An 18,052-nucleotide genomic window follows, 5' to 3' on the forward strand; every position below is an offset into this window, starting at 1 on the left:
ACAACCATAAGCACTACATTTGGAGAGAAGTCAACAAGGCCTATGAAGAAAGGTACAGAGGCGGATCGCTGATGTTTTCGGGATGTGTGAGCTACAAAGGCACAGGAAATTTGGTCAAAATTGTTGGCAAGATGAATGCAGTATGTTATCAAAAAATACTGGAGGAACATTTGCATTCAACAGCCAGGAATCTGCGCATGGGGCGTTCTTGGCATTATGATTTAAAAAGAGTAAACATAGTTGAGTGATAATAAAATGGCTTCAGCCAAACACCATGAGTGAAAGAAAAGTTGTGTTATCATTCATATTCTCTGAAAAATGGCCAAGAAATCATAAATTCTGCCAGGGTATGTAAACTTATGAGCACAACTGTATATTATATATCAAAACCTGTGTCAAAAAATCATTGTGCAGACATATAATATTATAAAGTGCAATCGGGCACAAATTGTATAAAATTGCAATAAATTGTCTCAAGGTGCAATAGCTGTGTGATATATTGTATAATTATACAAATTGTATAAATTGCAATAAATTGTCTCAAGGTGCAAGGTAGCTGTGTGATATATCAATTATAATTTACAACAAATTTGTTTGTCACTGCATAAAATACAAAAAAAAAAATACCACTTAAATTTAAATGCAAAAAAGTCCATCAGTGCTGGAATAGAACAGTGCCAAATCCTTACCTTCTCCATTAGTCAAGACAGTATGCTCCAGAGTACCCCTTATAAAGTGCTTATAACACTTCCCCTTCTCATCCACATAACATTGTGGGGAGGTCTTTATGTGGACAACACTATATATTTGAGTTCAGGTACTTTCAGTGAAGGCTACTGTTATAATGGCACAGCAAAGATATTTTGGACAATTGTTCCCTTTTAGACTTGTGGCAACAGTTTCGCCGCGTACACATGAATGGAATGTCCGACAGAAAAAGTCTGATGGAAGCTTTTCATCGTCTATTCCAATCGTGTGTATGCCTCATCGAACTTTTTTTTTTTGAAAATTCTGACGGACCTAGAAATGGAACATGTTCTAAATATTTTCGTTGGAACCAATTCCTATCGGGAAACCCGCTTGTCTGTATGCTGTTTCAACGGACCAAAAACTATGTATGCTCTGAAGCAAGTACGAGACAGAAGCTATTGGCTACTGCACTTCTTTTTTCTAGTTGGACTTTGGTGTGACCGTGTGTAGGCAAGACCGCTTGAGCGGAATTCCGTTGGAGAAACCTTCGGAGTTTATTCCGACGGCAAAACCGGTCGTGTGTACAAGCATTTGGGTAAGACCTTTTTCTGTTCCATTATAAAAGCTCCCCTTTGCACACAGCCAGGTCCAAAACACATGGATTGGTGAGTCTGGTGTGAAGAAACACAAGTGGTTGGCACAGCGCTTGATCTCAAACCTACTGAACACCTTTGGAATACATTTGAAGATGGAATGCTATGTCTTTTTAGACAACATCATTACGTGACCTAACAAATGCCCTTTTGGCTGAATGGACACAACATCCCAGAAGAGTGGAGGCTGTTATAGCTGCTAAGGGAGGTAAAGGCATCTCCATATCAATGCCCAGTGTTATTGAATAGTATATCCAACAAGCTCTTATAGGTGTGGTGGTCAGGTGTCCATAACCTTTAGACCATATAGTGTACTTTGTATGGCTTTCAGTAAACATCAGATAAGATACCCCACACCAAGAGTTACTTAGTATATACTGGCTTTAAAGAGGGATTAAATCCGGAACCAAAAATAAAATACATGGCAGCTTACCAATCATATGTGGTGGTTGCATTTGTTGTTTTTTTTTAGGCTTTTTTCCCCCCTCTGCTTTTCACCTGGTGATTTGGCCAGTAACAAACCTTCTGTATTAAAGTGCCCCCAATCTGGATAAAGGAGCACAGGGACACCTTTGAACAGCAGAATTGTCAGTCTGGTGGGAGGGGAGTGTTAGATGTACTAGCAAATTTACATACACTAACGAATTGAAGCCAAACTCCAGCTAACACTTTACAAGCAGTCACAGGAGTTTTTTGAGGACAAATTATTTAAATAAATAAATAAAAACTGATCTTTGTAAGCATCCCTGCTAGTGTTAAATGGCTTGTTCCATTCCTGTAACTGATGCTCTCTGCTGGAGAGCTTTTTCTTTTAAAAAATACCAGACTTAAGCCTAGTACACACTTTTTTTTTTTTTTTAGTTTTTTTTTTAGTTTTGGATAGAGTGTCACTAATTTATTGCTTCCTGTGTCCCCGTTGGGAAAATCCACCATCTCCATTTGTCCTGTTTATTATCTTCGAAAGTGAAAGTAAAAGAAAAACCGAAATTTTGAGTTGTCACCAGAAAAGTAATCTTCTAATGTGGACACCATTTCTTTTGACCAAGAGGTCCCCAAGAGATTCCATTAATTTGCAGGGATTTCCTCTCACTTCCTGTTTGGCTATGGGACAAGTAGTGAAGATAAATTTCCCCAATGGGACAAGATGGCAAAAATAAACCTTACACGGGTTATATAACCCTCCCTTACTATATCCAAAATGAAAAAAAAAAAAGTTTTGCCTTTAGCTTTACTTTAATTACTAAATATATTACGGTTTAAAAACTTGAAAAAAAACAAGAATATACTGTAACAAGGCAACACTTTAAAAAACTGCACAGCTTATTAATGTTGGTTAAATGGTAGATGGCATACACCTTTTAACTGTTATAAGATAAGGTGCTGGGTTGGTTTATGTATTTATGTATTACATTGGGCCTGGGTACTGTACAGCTTATCACTTTAGAGGTAAATCTAAATAATGGCCCTATAATTAGGGATAAGTAATGGGACAATTGGCTGCTCAGCTGTTCCATGGCCAGGTGTGCGTTATTCCCTCATTATCCCATTTACAAGGAGCAGATAAAAGGTCCAGAGTTCATTTCAATTGTGATATTTGCATTTGGAAATTGTTGGTGTCAACTCTCAACATGTGATCCAAAGAGCTGTCACTATCAGTGAAGCAAGCCATCATTAGGCTGAAAAAACAAAAACCCATCAGAGAGATGGCAAAAACAGTAGGTGTGGCCAAATCAACTGTTTGGAACATCCTTAAAAAGAAAGAACGCAACACCAAGAACAGCAACACCAAAAGACCCGGAAGACCACGGAAAACAACTGTGGTGGATGACCGAAGAATTCTTTCCCTGGTGAAGAAAACACCCTTCACAACATTTGGCCAGATCAAGAACACTCTCCAGGAGGGTGTATGTGTGTCAAAGTCAACAATCAAGAGAAGACTTCACCAGAGTGAATACAGAGGGTTCACCACAAGATGTAAACCATTGGTGAGCCTTTAAAAACAGGAAGCCCAGATTAGACTTTGCCAAACAACATCTAAAAAAGCCTTCACAGTTCTGGAACAACATCCAATGGACAGATGAGACCAAGATCAACTTGTACCAGAGTCATGGGAAGAGAAGAGCATCGAGAAGGAAAGGAAATGCTCATGATCCAAAGCATACCACCTCATCAGTGAAGCATGGTGGTGGTAGTGTCATGGCGTGGGCATGTATGGCTACCAATGGAACTGGTTCTCTTGTATTTATTGATGATGTGACTGCTGACAAATACAGCAGGATGAATTCTGAAGTGTTTTGGGCAATATTATCTGCTCATATTCAGCAAAATGCTGCAGAACTCATTGGACGGCGCTTCACAGTGCAGATGGAAAATGCCCCGAAGCATACTGCGAAAGCAACCAAAGAGTTTAAGGGAAAGAAGTAGAATGTTATGCAATGGCCAAGTCAATCACCTGACCTGAATCGTTGAGCAAGCATTTCACTTGCTGAAGACAAAACTGAAGGGAGAATGCCCCAAGAACAAGCAGGAACTGAAGACAGTTGCAGTAGAGGCCTGGCAGAGCATTACCAGGGATGAAACCCAGCGTCTGGTGATGTCTACGCGTTCCAGACTTCAGGCTGTAATTGACTGCAAAGGATTTGAAACCAAGTATTAAAAAGTGAAAGTTTGATGGATGATTGTTAATCTGTCCCATTACTTTTGGTCCCTTAAAAAGTGGGAGGCACATATACAAACTGTTGTAATTCCTACACCGTTCACCTGATTTGGATGTAAATACCCTCAAATTAAAGCTGAAAGTCTGCAGTTAAAGCACAGAAAGAAGTAGAATGTTATGCAATGGCCAAGTCAATCACCTGACCTGAATCGTTGAGCAAGCATTTCACTTGCTGAAGACAAAACTGAAGGGAGAATGCCCCAAGAACAAGCAGGAACTGAAGACAGTTGCAGTAGAGGCCTGGCAGAGCATTACCAGGGATGAAACCCAGCGTCTGGTGATGTCTACGCGTTCCAGACTTCAGGCTGTAATTGACTGCAAAGGATTTGAAACCAAGTATTAAAAAGTGAAAGTTTGATGGATGATTGTTAATCTGTCCCATTACTTTTGGTCCCTTAAAAAGTGGGAGGCACATATACAAACTGTTGTAATTCCTACACCGTTCACCTGATTTGGATGTAAATACCCTCAAATTAAAGCTGAAAGTCTGCAGTTAAAGCACAGAAAGAAGTAGAATGTTATGCAATGGCCAAGTCAATCACCTGACCTGAATCGTTGAGCAAGCATTTCACTTGCTGAAGACAAAACTGAAGGGAGAATGCCCCAAGAACAAGCAGGAACTGAAGACAGTTGCAGTAGAGGCCTGGCAGAGCATTACCAGGGATGAAACCCAGCGTCTGGTGATGTCTACGCGTTCCAGACTTCAGGCTGTAATTGACTGCAAAGGATTTGAAACCAAGTATTAAAAAGTGAAAGTTTGATGGATGATTGTTAATCTGTCCCATTACTTTTGGTCCCTTAAAAAGTGGGAGGCACATATACAAACTGTTGTAATTCCTACACCGTTCACCTGATTTGGATGTAAATACCCTCAAATTAAAGCTGAAAGTCTGCAGTTAAAGCACATCTTGTTCATTTCATTTCAAATCCATTATGGTGGTTTATAGAGCCAAAAAGATTAGAATTGTGTTGGTGTCCCAATATTTATGGACCTGACTGTATATTTTAATACTTTATTTAAACTTAATTTCGCCATCATTACATGGCTCATTAAGGGTCTATAGGCCCCGATGCCTCATTCTCTTCCTCCAGTCCATGCAGATAGGGGATTTCAGGGCCTGCAGCAACCAAAGGTCATGGTGCTGTGGCAGAAAAATGGTGCTAGAGCGTTGTTTTAAAACAATGTTTCGTTAAAGGTGGTTAAGAACAATCTTTGTTGGGATTAGCTTAGTTAAAGACCACTAAAGTAATTTTGTGGGTTATTTAAATACTTTATTACCAGTTTTGATGTTTGACTTTAGCTCCAAACTCTCTTGGTCATCCGTGGCTTCAAGAATTTTATACCTGCTCTTCCTCTTTGGTTTTCCTTTCTTTCTGTAAGGGAAAGCATACATTGGGATAGCATTATAAGCATGGGCAGATTTCAGTTGTGTTCCCTCTATGACTCTTTATCCCTGTGGATATACAGCTTGATTTAGGTTTTAGAATATAAACTTTATAAAAAAGTACAGTATTTTGCATATGCTAATTTCCCCCGAAGGCTACAATCAAGTTGTGACTGACTGCTCCTTGTTTTCTTTATAAAAAGCTGAGCAATTTTCAATATAACATGCTTCACAAACAAGTTTACAAGTGTTATCTGTTACTTTTTAAGACTTAAATGGCTTAAATCATGCAGTGGCTTGCTTTAATACAGACAGAAAAGATATTTTGAAGAAAAACACCTATTAGCACATCCACAGATGATGATGATGCTTGATGATTTTGTGTTTAATGAAATAAAAGCTTGCATTAAAAAAAAAATACAAAAAAAAAAACATCTGTTTGGTGAAGCCATAACCACCATTTTCCTTTTCTTCTAAGTTGCTTTTTTGTTTGTTTTTTTAGATCGACCTATAAACTGCAAATGAGCTCAATATACAAATTGATATCAGTTTTAGAAAACAGATACGAAGTATCTATATATTTGGTCACAGAAACCAATCTTGACATTAGCTTTATTTTTTCCCCTAAAAAATACAAAAAGATGAGAGAAAAATATTGCTCTCGCATCTTATTTCTCAGCCCATAGTTCCATTTGTGATAACTTAGTGAATTGTTTTTAAGACCATTTTTTACCTTTTACAGCAACACACCATGCACCACATTAGTAGTCCCAATGCCACAATACAGAGAAAGCTTGTGATAATGACATATAGCACGCTCCAGTCTGCAATAATCAAGATATTAAAATAATGAATAACTAAAGAATAAACATTTTGGTAATACAACAAATAAATAAGGTTATCCAAACAACGTAAATCGCCAAAAATTCTCTTATAGGAAAAAAATATTGTGCAATAGAAAAATAGTACAAAATGTTTTAAAAGCCTCAAACTGGATAAAAATGCACAAAAATGCACCCCACGTGTTCTGTTCACAATAAAATTGTCACAGTGGCAACTCTCAACTCATTGTTGCTAGGCTTTCCTCACAAACCAGTTGATAATTCCTGCTCGTCTCCAAGGCAAGGCATAATGCTGGCTATACCTATAGCAAATTTGTGACAAAACCTGGAAGAATTTGATCAGCTTTTGATTGGAAACATGAACACAGTATGGACTGGTGTTGCCACTCATCAAAGCAATGGGTTAACAGATATAAAAAGTGGTGGTGGAAGAGAATTCTCACATCCTAAATTAATTGGGAATTAGCATTATAGAGACACCTGAATCAGGGCTTCCAAAGTTCTATAAGTAAAACAGCCAAAATAATGCACCTCGGCTACTTTCAGGCAATGAACAATACACAGAACTTTCATGTCTGTGCTTTGTGGTTAGGTGCATTGAGGTTTATAGGCATCGGAGTGCTACTTAGAATGATTGGCAACGGAAGAGATATGTCTGTGCCCAAATCCAAATAGCTTACATACAGTATGTATAACACATGAGGTGCTAAAGGGGCTGTGCTTACGTAACAATGAATATTCTGAATTACACTCTGCACACTGCTATACACACTTATATATTTCTATAAAAAGTTTGCATAAAAATAGCATAAAAATAGGGATCCTTCATTTGCATATAGTGCAATACATGTTCAAGCTGGCCAACTGCACCAAAGTGATTGCTCCCTGACCAGTCTAAAAATCCCTGTAAGGGTGTACAGCAGTGTGCAGAAGGTTCATTCAGAATTTTTAGAATTAATTGCGACGCACCACACCTATAACAATGCCTTAAAGCGCATTGTGGCATTGCATGTAAAAACAAAGGTTTTAACATCATTTTCCACAAGCATAGATGTGAAACTGGCCTAAATAAGTTGTAAGTGCTCAGAACTTCCTACAGTCCATCCATAAATTGGTAATTGCTTTGGTGTGGACTTTCCCTGTAATATTTAGGAGCCACTTCAAAGAAATGTTGGGCATTTAAAAAGAAAAAAAAAACACTGTCACCTTGCTCATTCAGAGCAAAGCAACATTGACAATACCAATTCTTCCAGGTATGGGAGAGTATGTAAGCTCTTCTCGTGTTACAGCGCTCTGATTTGGCAGCCAAACACTGGGCCTAAGTATTGTCACATGACAGAGGCAGTAATGTCAACGCTGCCTTTAATGTCAGACACCAGTTGACATTGGGTATTTTAGTTTTCGGCTGCAACAGAGGAAGGGGAATCAGAGGAGAACAGGCAATGCGATTATCAGTTGGTTGGGGGGCTCTTTGTAATCACACTGGGGTTGATTTCCTAAAACTGGAGTGCAAAATCTGGTGCAGCTTTTTTTTTTTCTTTTAAAGGTACTGGTGCAGCATTGCATGGCAGGCAATCAGCTTCTAATCTCAGCTTGGTCAATTAAGCTTTAAGAATAAAATTTGGAAGCTGATTGGTTACCATGCACAGATGCACCAGATGTTGCACTCTCCAGTTTTTGTAAATCAACCCTACTGTAACTTTGTCCTGAATAGGCAAAGTGATAGTATCTCTTTAAACCTTTAAACGTTCTGTTTAAAGTGGTTGTAAACCTCAGACATGAAATATGAACAAAGCATAACCCTCTGTAGTGTGTACTTGTCTCAATTAAGAGCGCTAAGTGTCATTTCTGTCTGCTGCTTCGTTCCTCTGCTCTCAGCATGAGTCACTTCTGACAAGTTTTCCTGACACCAAGAGAAAAATGGTGACAGAGAAGAGACCTTCCCTTCAATCAGCTCTCAGAGCTCTCCTTATTGAGCTCTGCAGAGTATAACTTCACCTCTCCTCCCCGTTTTCAGACAACTCAGACAAGCTTTATAAATTCTGCACTTTGAACGAATGTAGAGAAGAGAAGACTGCAGATAAACAGGCTTAACTTACTGTATGTAGGAGGATTTGTTTTTTTTTAAAACCACACTAAGAGCAAACATCACAAGAAGCCTGGTACTTTTTTATTAGCCACAAAATCCCAACTGTATCATACTCCATATTTGAACAAGGCTTAACTGCTGCCAACTGCTGTTTCCAAATGCTATGCGAGTACCTAGTTCCAAAGAGGTACACAGAAGATGGCTCTCTTGCTAACAATGCACAAAAAAGTTTAAATACACTGACAGTTTTATTTTAACTTACTAGGTGCTGTTTCAAGTACATATTCCCAGCAGATAAAACTGTTAGGGCTAGTTTACACTTGCTTCAATCAAAACATGGCTTTGGACAGGCTTTGTTAAAGCTCTCTAAAAGCTAGGCAACGCTCCTGTCACTAAATAAAATGGTTAGCTTACAGTCCTGTTTACACCTTGCTTTTGCTTGGTGATTTCATGAGGCTTTGTGGGGCTTTGATGAAGCTTTGGTGGGGCTTCAGTGCGGCTTCAAGTGAGCTTTGCCATAGACTTCTATGGAGGCTTTGAAGATGCTTTGAAGCACCACTGAAGGTGCATGGGTTACAATTTTTGAAGGAAAGCTGAAGCAAAGCAAAAGCAGGTGTAAGAAGGACTGTAAGGTAACCATTTGAATTTAGTGACAGGGGCTTTGACTGGCATTCAGAGAGCTTTAACAAAGCGTGTCTGAAGCCTTGTTTTGAAGCAAGTGTAAACTAGCCGTTAATGTCTGTCGAAGCCGAAGCAAGTGTAAATGAGCCCTTAGGGTCGAACCACAAACTACATATAATTCTATTTAAGTGTTTTGTTAATGGACAAGTGAAAGAGGGCTGTTATCCAGAGAATCCATGTCTTGCCCCAGACATTACTTTCTATTCCTTAGATGCCATGGCAATCAGAATTTCTCCAGTTTGGGATAGTAATGTAGTTTCCAATGCAAAATTAACATTTATCTTGTTTATATAGTACAGCTTTGCATATTAGCTTCTTAGGTATTTCTCAAAACAGTGAACTTTTACTTATATAAATTGAGAAGAGAGATACAATTTGTTGACAGCTTGGGAATAAATTTATCATGGAGAGGATGAGAAATTTTATTTGTGAATAAAACAGGTTAGCTTTGGACAAACAAACCTGTTCGTAAGTGTCTTCCAAACCTCTACACACTGAAAACCCCATGGGCCGCAACAGATTCCCATTTCTCTTGTCCACTTATAGGTTTATGGGTACGACTTATAACATGTGGCTATGGGGCACAATGAGTGAAGTTGAAGAGGAGATCTCCAGCACTCACATTTCTATAGAGAGACACAATCGCTGAGTTGCCAGGTGCCAGTGGTTTCCATTAGTATTTTTGACTCCAAGATGACAGCGAGAGCCATGGGGGGGGGGGAGAATATTTTTTAGAGTTCATCTTAAATGTATCCTTTAAGTGTTATCACAATCTGTATTTGTACTAGCCTTCAGTATTCCTTTCTACATCAGCATTCAGGGAAAGGGACAAAACTGTAAGCCAATCGGGCTTTACTACATAGTACAGCACTGTGATGTACAGCAATTGTATGTGAGAGCAAGTGAAGTACAGAAAAGCAAAATGGTAAGGACCTTATATAAAGTTGGGCAGGGGTGTCTGAATTAGGAAACCATTATTTTGATATGCAAGACAGTTGTATTTCAATGTGTATTTACTTGTCTGTCTACACACACACACACACACACACACACACACACACACACACTTGAAATTACAGTCACGCTTTAATTTATGCAATTTACAGTTTTTAGGTGGTAAAAAACAGGCACAAATACACACAAACTACTTCATGAAACTTACCACAGTTGCTTTCTCCATCACCAAACTGTCGACGAACAAAATTCTCCATCCAAAAAGGGTCACAGACACAGCGCTTGGTAACAGAGTTGCAGTGACCGTGCATAGAACAATTTAACTGGCAGGCTAGGGAAGAAACACACTGTGAGTATCTGCTCAGTTTACTTCCTGTAAACAGCAAACACATCTGGATCAAGGCAATCTTTGCAGTGTGAGATAAAGAACACGTTTTGTTTTTTATTAATGAGAGGGAACTCACGATGAAAAAAAGAATACACATATACTGCAATAATATATAATAGGTGACATTTTTAATGTTTGTACAGCTCATCAGTTTAGAGTTAACTTAAAATTATTGCTCTCACTCTGTTGTGATTGCCAATATATCATGTGTGGTGCAATTGTCTACATATATACAAGTGCTCTGTGTGTGTTCGTATGTGCGTGTGCAGGCTGATGGGGGTACTTTTGATTTTTATTTTATTTCAAATTTTTTTATGTTTTTTTTTTTTCATTTTAACTTACAACTTCCCTTTGTGATAGCAATGTGCAGGTAAAATGTACTGTTTATAGAGACATCTAATAGATCCCTAATGTCTCCTCTGCCCTCCTCTCCATGTACTTAAGCACAGAATGTGCTTAATCCACTTTGTACCTGTCTTTCTAGGCAGGGTTTTGATATCTGTGAAGCCAGGAATACCTTGATCTCCTCCTGTTCTCCATCCTGACAACATCTGTTGTGGTCCCTGCAGGAGTGGGAGCTTCCAGGAACCACACAGCTGAGGCCTTTCCTGTACTGAAATGGCCACCTCCTTTCTACTGTATTTGTACATACGCTCTCTCACGGCAGGACTAGATGCTAGTAGTAAGAATATGTTACTCAATGAGACTTAGATGTCTGCTTACAAACATTACAATGTAACTCTAACCTATTGCACTCTTTATGAAATATCTTACTATCTCAATATTCTGTAAATGTATGTATAATATTATATTACGTGCGGACACCTGTTCTGTATGGGTATATATCTTTAAACCTGTACATTTTGATATGCGTTTGTTTTTTTTGTTTTGTTGTACGTAAAATGACAAAACTTTCAATAAAAAATTATTTGTAGAAAAAAAAAAAAAAAAAGACCACCCTCACACAAACACAGTGCAGAACAAGACAAGATAGACAGTAATGGAAAAATCTTAGTTTATGAACAATATAATTAAATTGTAACTCCACTTTCGTTTAGAAAAAAATAATTCCCTCTGCGTGATCAATGTACATTGCAGAGAATATAAAGCCTAAGTGCCAGGGCGCAGGACCGAATGAAGTATTACTAAAAGACGACAAATCAACACAAGAGGCACATCATACTAGCTGTAAGTTATGCCCCTTGGGCTGTTTTTTCTGTTTGTGTTTGGCTGCACTTAGGCATTAGATTTTGTATCAGATTCCTACCTTTCTCTGTTCTGAAGATATAGTGGTTTGTTTCACCAGACTGATTGCAGACTGATTCTGAATGGAAGAATCTGGGTAACTGTAATCACAGCACTCTCAGTGTCCTAATGATGAAAGCTTTAGTGCCTAAAATTTGACTTGTATCTTAGTGCAGACTTCTGGAGAAAACAGTCAATCACACAAGCAGAAAATTACATTTTTGGGGAAGTGCTGTATACTAACTGTGTACCCGAATACCTCTAGGTATGCCACATTGCATTGGGGTTTCACAGAAAATTACAAATGCATATGCTGTATAACTTTTTTCTTACTTTATTTTTTTCTTTGAAAGTGGAGTTACCTTTAATAGGAGTAATATGAAAATACTGACTCTTTTGTTTTAAAGAAAAGACTCTGAAAAAAAAAGGTTGCAGTTAAACATAGTCTATCACGCACTTACTGAAAGTGTCAATCTCGAGCGCTTTAAAGATAAGGAAATCACTCTGCTGCTTGCGCAGTTCATAGCGAAGAGTGCAGGCAACCTGGTAACCTTTCATGACCAAGTGAGGAGGCTGGTTCTTGACATAAAAGACTACCTTTGTGCTGTAATAGAAGGAAAAATTACTGCGTCAAAAAAAAAAAAGAAGAAGAAAAGTCATAAGCCTAGACCTAAATTACAAAAGACCAAAGACTAATTGAATCTTGAAACTGGATTACTCAAGACTGACCTCTTTTCTGTGTAGAGTTGGATCTTCTGCACAGTAATGTCAGAGTCCAGAACCCCAAGAAGAACCCCAATCTGTCTCATAAACATTCCCTTCTGTCGTTCAGTCAGCTTGTTGACACTCACATCCAGAATCATTTCAACCAAGTTGTTCTTCATTGGGTCTGAAAGTAGAAATAAATTGGAGAGAAGCTGTTACCAGGCAATGCCGTTATGGTGTATCAAAACCCTAACAATGAACTTCTCTTAATTTCTCCATTTTGGTCTGATAAATATACCACTGAAAGTGTTTTGTTATATCTGTTCATTAGCCACTTGATCTCCGGGAAAGTTTTATCCCCTTCATGACCAGGGCATTTTATTGCTATTCAATACTACTTTAACTGGTAAGTGTGCGGTCATGCAACACTGTACGCAGTGAAATTTATCTCTTTTTTCACACAAATAGAGCTTTCTTTTGGTGGTATTTGATCACCACTGTTTTTTTTTTTTATTTTTACTATATAAAGACTGAAAATTAAAAAATCAAAAACAAAAAAAACAAACATTTTATTTACTTTCTGCTATAAAACATATCCCCAAAAAAATCAAATTTCTTCATAAATTAAGGCCAAGATGTATTCTGTTACATGTCTTCTATCAGTTTTTTTTATATTATATGAATTAGTTTGCATGAAAGTTATAGCGTCTACAAATGATGATATATATATATATATATATAGATATATCTATATATCTATAGATATATAGATATATCTATAGATATATATACCGTATATACTCGAGTATAAGTCGATCCGAGTATAAGTCGAGGCCCCTAATTTACCACAAAAAACTGGGAAAAACGTATTGACCTGATTATAAGACGAGGGTGAGAAATGCAGCAGCTACTGTAAGTGGAAAAAGAGGGTCAACAATGCTCATCTGCAGCTGCATGCCTCCCTGTGTCCTGTGCATGTGTCCTGTGCAGCCTACCTGTATCCTGTGCATGTGTCCTGTACATGTGCATATGTCATGTGTCCTGTACATGTGTATGTGTTCTGTGCATGTGTCCTGTACATGTGTATCTGTGCATGTGTCCTGTACATGTGTCCTGTGTGCATGTATCCCTGTGCAGCCTACCTGTGTCCTGTGCAACCTCCCTGTGGCGATCTCCATCCTCCCTGTGGCGATCTCCATCCTCCGATCAGCGTGTGATAATACACTTTGGCGGCCATTCCACTGTTCAAAAGCCGCGCCTCCTCCTCGTCTGTGATAGGCAGAACACTCAGCAGTCAGCGGTCAGCCTATCACGGACATTCTCTCATTCTCATACCACGGATGAGGATGAGAGAATGTCCGTGATAGGCTGTACACTGACAGCTGGGAAATGGAGTGTTCAGCCTAACACAGACGAGCAGGAGGCGCGGCTTTTGAAAGCTGGAATAGCCTCCGAACGGTATTATCACACGCCGTCTGCCTGCATGACACACTGATCATGGAGACAGACGGCGGTGACTCGAGTATAAGTCAAGGGGGGCACTTTCAGCCCAAAAAAAAAGGGCTGAAAAATTCGACTTGTACTCGAGTATATACGGTATATACACACACTGGAGTTTATTTTTAATACTAGCAATAGTGGTGATCAGTGACTTATAGTGGGACTGTGATACATTGAATACAGTGAGCAGTGCTTTATGTGGCTGATTTTTCTCCCTGCTTTGTAGTGAGAAAAAAAAAAAAAAAAAAAAAACAGGCACATCGCTGCTCCATTTACAGAGCTTTGGTGTTGTTATTAAAAACAGGGCTCTGTACTGTGATTCCCAAAGCTAATCAGCAGCTCCTGGCCATAAATCATTGGCTGGGACCTGCTGACAGACTTTTGCTGTAGTGAATCACAGCACAGGTGGGGCCGTGGGAAAGTGCCCCCTACCCAGAAATGCCGGATCATGTTCATCTATGTGATCCGGCACAGAGCGGCCTCCCCATCACTATATATGTGCATGGGGCAATATGCAAGTGGATAAGGCCACAAATAAAAGGTTAATGCTGACAGAAATCTTGCCAGCTGATAATGTCCTGTGCTCTCTGCCTGTGTTGCACTCTTACCAATTACATTGTTTCTAGCTTTCTATGTGGACTACAGATCACCTCTCCCTTATGTTATAGATAAGAGGGGGAGGTGTGTTTAAGTCTTGACAATGCTGCTGCTCCATAAATATAGTATGGTGAGTGAGTATTGTCACCCTAGGACTGCATTACTGGTAGAATGCCAGGTGAAACGAATGCCGCCTACACACGACCGGTTTTGCCGTCGGAATAAACTCCAACGGAATTCCATTCAAGCGGTCTTGCCTACATACGGTCAAACCAAAGTCCGACCAAAGTCCGACCGCCCAGAACGCGGTGACGTACAATATGTACAACGGGACTAGAAAACGCAAGTGCAATAGCCAGTAGCTTCCGTCTCGTACTTGCTTCAGAGCATGCGTCGTTTGTGGTCCGTTGGAACAGCATACAGACGAGCAGTTTTACCAATAGAAATTGATTCTGTCGGAAATATTTAGAACATGTTCCATTTCTAGGTCCGTCAGAATTTTTGAAAAAAAAAGTCCGATGAGGCATACACACGATTGGAATAGACGATGAAAAGCTTCCGTCTGACTTTTTCTGTCAGACATTCCGCTCGTGTGTACGTGGCTTTAGGGAAAAACAGAGGCTGAAAAAGTACAGTGGCTAAGTGATGGGCAGCACACAGTGGTTAAGTGATTAGCACTTTCACCTAGCAGTACTAGGGTTGTTGGTTCAAATCCCAACCACGGCACGACCTGCATGGAGTTTGCATGTTCTCCCTGTGCCTGTTCCTCCCACATGTAATGATTTTTCAGTCGTACTATGCACACTGTGCATGTAGATGTGGTCATTTTAGCTGCAAATAAAATAGTATTTTGTGCAGCCTTCATTTGATTAGACACTCTAGCCGCAATTAAACACATGTAAATGTCCCTGAACCTGCTTTAAAGCAGGAACATCTAAACGCAGGGAAAAAGGTGATTCGGGAGACGTGATAGTTGTTTATTCCTACAAAATGACTTCTGCATTTAGAAAATCTAAACGCAGGAGCACTAGTGTGAATTAGTTCCAACAATGAACTTCCCTTATTTTTTACCTTTCGGTTATGTACATGTACCATTAAAATCCTGAGGCGCAGGCCCAGAAATCCAGTAACAAGCATACCTGGCCTTCCTGCCCACCTGTGCATGCACACTTGGTTCTCCTTTACTCACAAAACTGTTTTTTTTTTTCCACGTCAGTGACTGTTTTCGGGTAAGTAAATTTCAACTTTGCAGTTCAATATTTGCCCGACTCACTATTCACATCATAGTGGCATATATATATATATATATATATATATATATATATATATATATATATATGCCACTATGATGTGAATAGTGAGTCGGGCAAATATTGAACTGCAAAGTTGAAATTTACTTACCCGAAAACAGTCACTGACGTGGAAAAAAAAAAACAGTTTTGTGAGTAAAGGAGAACCAAGTGTGCACAGATGTAGACATATATATATATATATATATATATATATATATATATATATATATATATATATATATATATATATTTTTTAATTTTTTTTCCTTGTCAAATATACATATGTCGCTAGAAAAAGTCTACATCGCTTACAATCCGAACCATATTGGAGCCCCTCTTTAATAACGGCAAGTAAAGCAAATCCAATACCGAACTTCTCTAAACCCCCCTCCCTTCCCCTCACTTCTACCCCAAATCTCCCAAACCCCCCCGAAGTCCTATATATCGTTCAACCATAGGCCTCAGAGCCAAACAGTTCGACTCCACTCATGTTGCATTTTATCGATCTCTAACTAATGAGGACCATATCAAATAGACCTATTAGATTCCTAATACCTCTGCAGATCTTATTGAACTTTTACATTTTTGCCAACCCCTCCATTTTTCCTCATACTCCTCCATTTCTACTCCCTCAGTATATCTCAGATATTCTAGATTTTGGATTTCATTTGTTTTATCGTACCATTCTTGTAATGTTGGACAGCTTCTTTCCTGCGAGTGCCTACATATGAGACTTTTGGCAGCATTCAAAATTGTGGTATAAGTGTTCTCAGATATGACTCAGTTGACATTCTAAAACCGTGGAATAAGCACGCCCATGGATCGTCGGGGACCACTATATAGGTTATCTCACTGATAGTTTTCCTAATCTCACCCCAGAATTTTTTAATTACTGGGCATTGCCACCAGATGTGTGCCGTTGTTCCAAGCTCTTTGCATCCCCTCCAACAATATTGCGAGGTTTCGTTCTGATACTTAGATGCTCTATCTGGGGTAATGTACCATCTTGCCAAACATTTGTAGTTTAGCTCGGACACCTTATAGTTTACTGATGTGATATGAACTTGCTTTAGTAAGATCGTAGGCTCTACATCTGTGAGTTTTGATTTTAATTCAGTCTCCCACTTTTTGATAAATACCGGAGTATCTGTTCCCTTCAAGTCTATCAACACCTTATAGATCAGGGATCCTCAAACTACGGCCCTCCAGCTGTTGCAGAACTACACATCCCATGAGGCATTGTAAAACTCTGACATTCACAGACATGACTAGGCATGATGGGAATTGTAGTTCCTGAACATCTGGAGGGCCGCAGTTTGAAGACCCCTGTTATAGATCCTCGAAATCCCCTTCTTCCCTACTTTATCGGCACACAATTTCTCTAAGGGCTGCAAGTTATCCACCATTCTAATGGGTTGGGGAAGTGTTTCGATGAAATGTTTTAATTGAGAGTATCGCCATCTATTGATGGCTATAAGATCACTTTTATTTTTTCAATCCTGGAAAGAACAAAGTTCACCCCGCTCCATCACATCCTTTAGTTGTGCTTCTTCTTGCAAAATCTATCTCCCACTGAAAACCTCAATGCCTGGTGCAAAAATTTCTGTGTCCTTCAAAGGGTTTAAAGGGGAGTTATACTTCCACTTCTCCCTTTTGTGCAAATTATCCCAAACTTTTAAAGTGTATCTAGTGATAATATGTGTCTCAGAGCTGAGTTTCCTAAAAAGTGGAGGAATCCAAATTACTTTACTCATGTTTACTTTACTAATCGTGTTATCCATTTTCACCCAACGCTTTTCCTTGTTACCTTTTGCCCATTCTATAATTCGTGATAAAATAATTGCCTCGTGATAGCATCTGATGTCTGGTGCTCCCCAACCCCCATTCTCCTTGTCCTTAACCAGTGTTGCAAAACTTATACGCGGGTTTTTCCCTCTCCAAATAAATTTTAAGAAAAGTGAGTGCAATATTTAAAAAAAATGATTGTGGTAATGGAATAGGGAGCATTTGCATTTTGTATAACATTTTTGGGAAAAATGCCATCTTAAGGATGTTGATTCTTCCCCCCCATGACAGCTGTCCTCTTGTAATTTGAAATTTCACCGTACTCTTTTAAGGTTTTAAACAGGTTAGGGAGGGTTATCCTAGGTCTGGTAATATAAAAAAGGATATCGTCTGCGAAGGCTGCCAACTTGTGTACTTCGTCTCCGTCATTTACTCCTATGATATCCAGGTTCTGCCTTATCTCTGTTAGAAGAGGTTCGAGCGTAAGCAAAAACAGAAGGGGGGAAAGTGGGCACCCCTGTCTAGTTCCG

General features: G+C 39.1%; 1 protein-coding gene across 1 annotated transcript in view; it reads right to left on the reverse strand.

Annotated features, from left to right (window-relative positions):
- KIAA0319L (KIAA0319 like) overlaps nt 1–18,052 on the reverse strand; it is a 163,062-nt gene that overhangs the window by 11,167 nt on the left and 133,843 nt on the right. The window contains exons 17-21 of the mRNA XM_073615590.1: nt 12,373–12,532; nt 12,105–12,247; nt 10,219–10,341; nt 6,178–6,268; nt 5,339–5,433 (exon numbers count right to left, since the gene is read on the reverse strand). Of these exons, the coding sequence (XP_073471691.1) occupies nt 5,339–5,433; nt 6,178–6,268; nt 10,219–10,341; nt 12,105–12,247; nt 12,373–12,532 (612 nt within the window). The remainder of the gene's footprint in view (nt 1–5,338; nt 5,434–6,177; nt 6,269–10,218; nt 10,342–12,104; nt 12,248–12,372; nt 12,533–18,052) is intronic.

The sequence above is a fragment of the Aquarana catesbeiana genome, linkage group LG02 (genome assembly GCF_042186555.1).
Source record: "Aquarana catesbeiana isolate 2022-GZ linkage group LG02, ASM4218655v1, whole genome shotgun sequence".
Taxonomy (NCBI): Eukaryota; Metazoa; Chordata; class Amphibia; order Anura; family Ranidae; genus Aquarana; species Aquarana catesbeiana.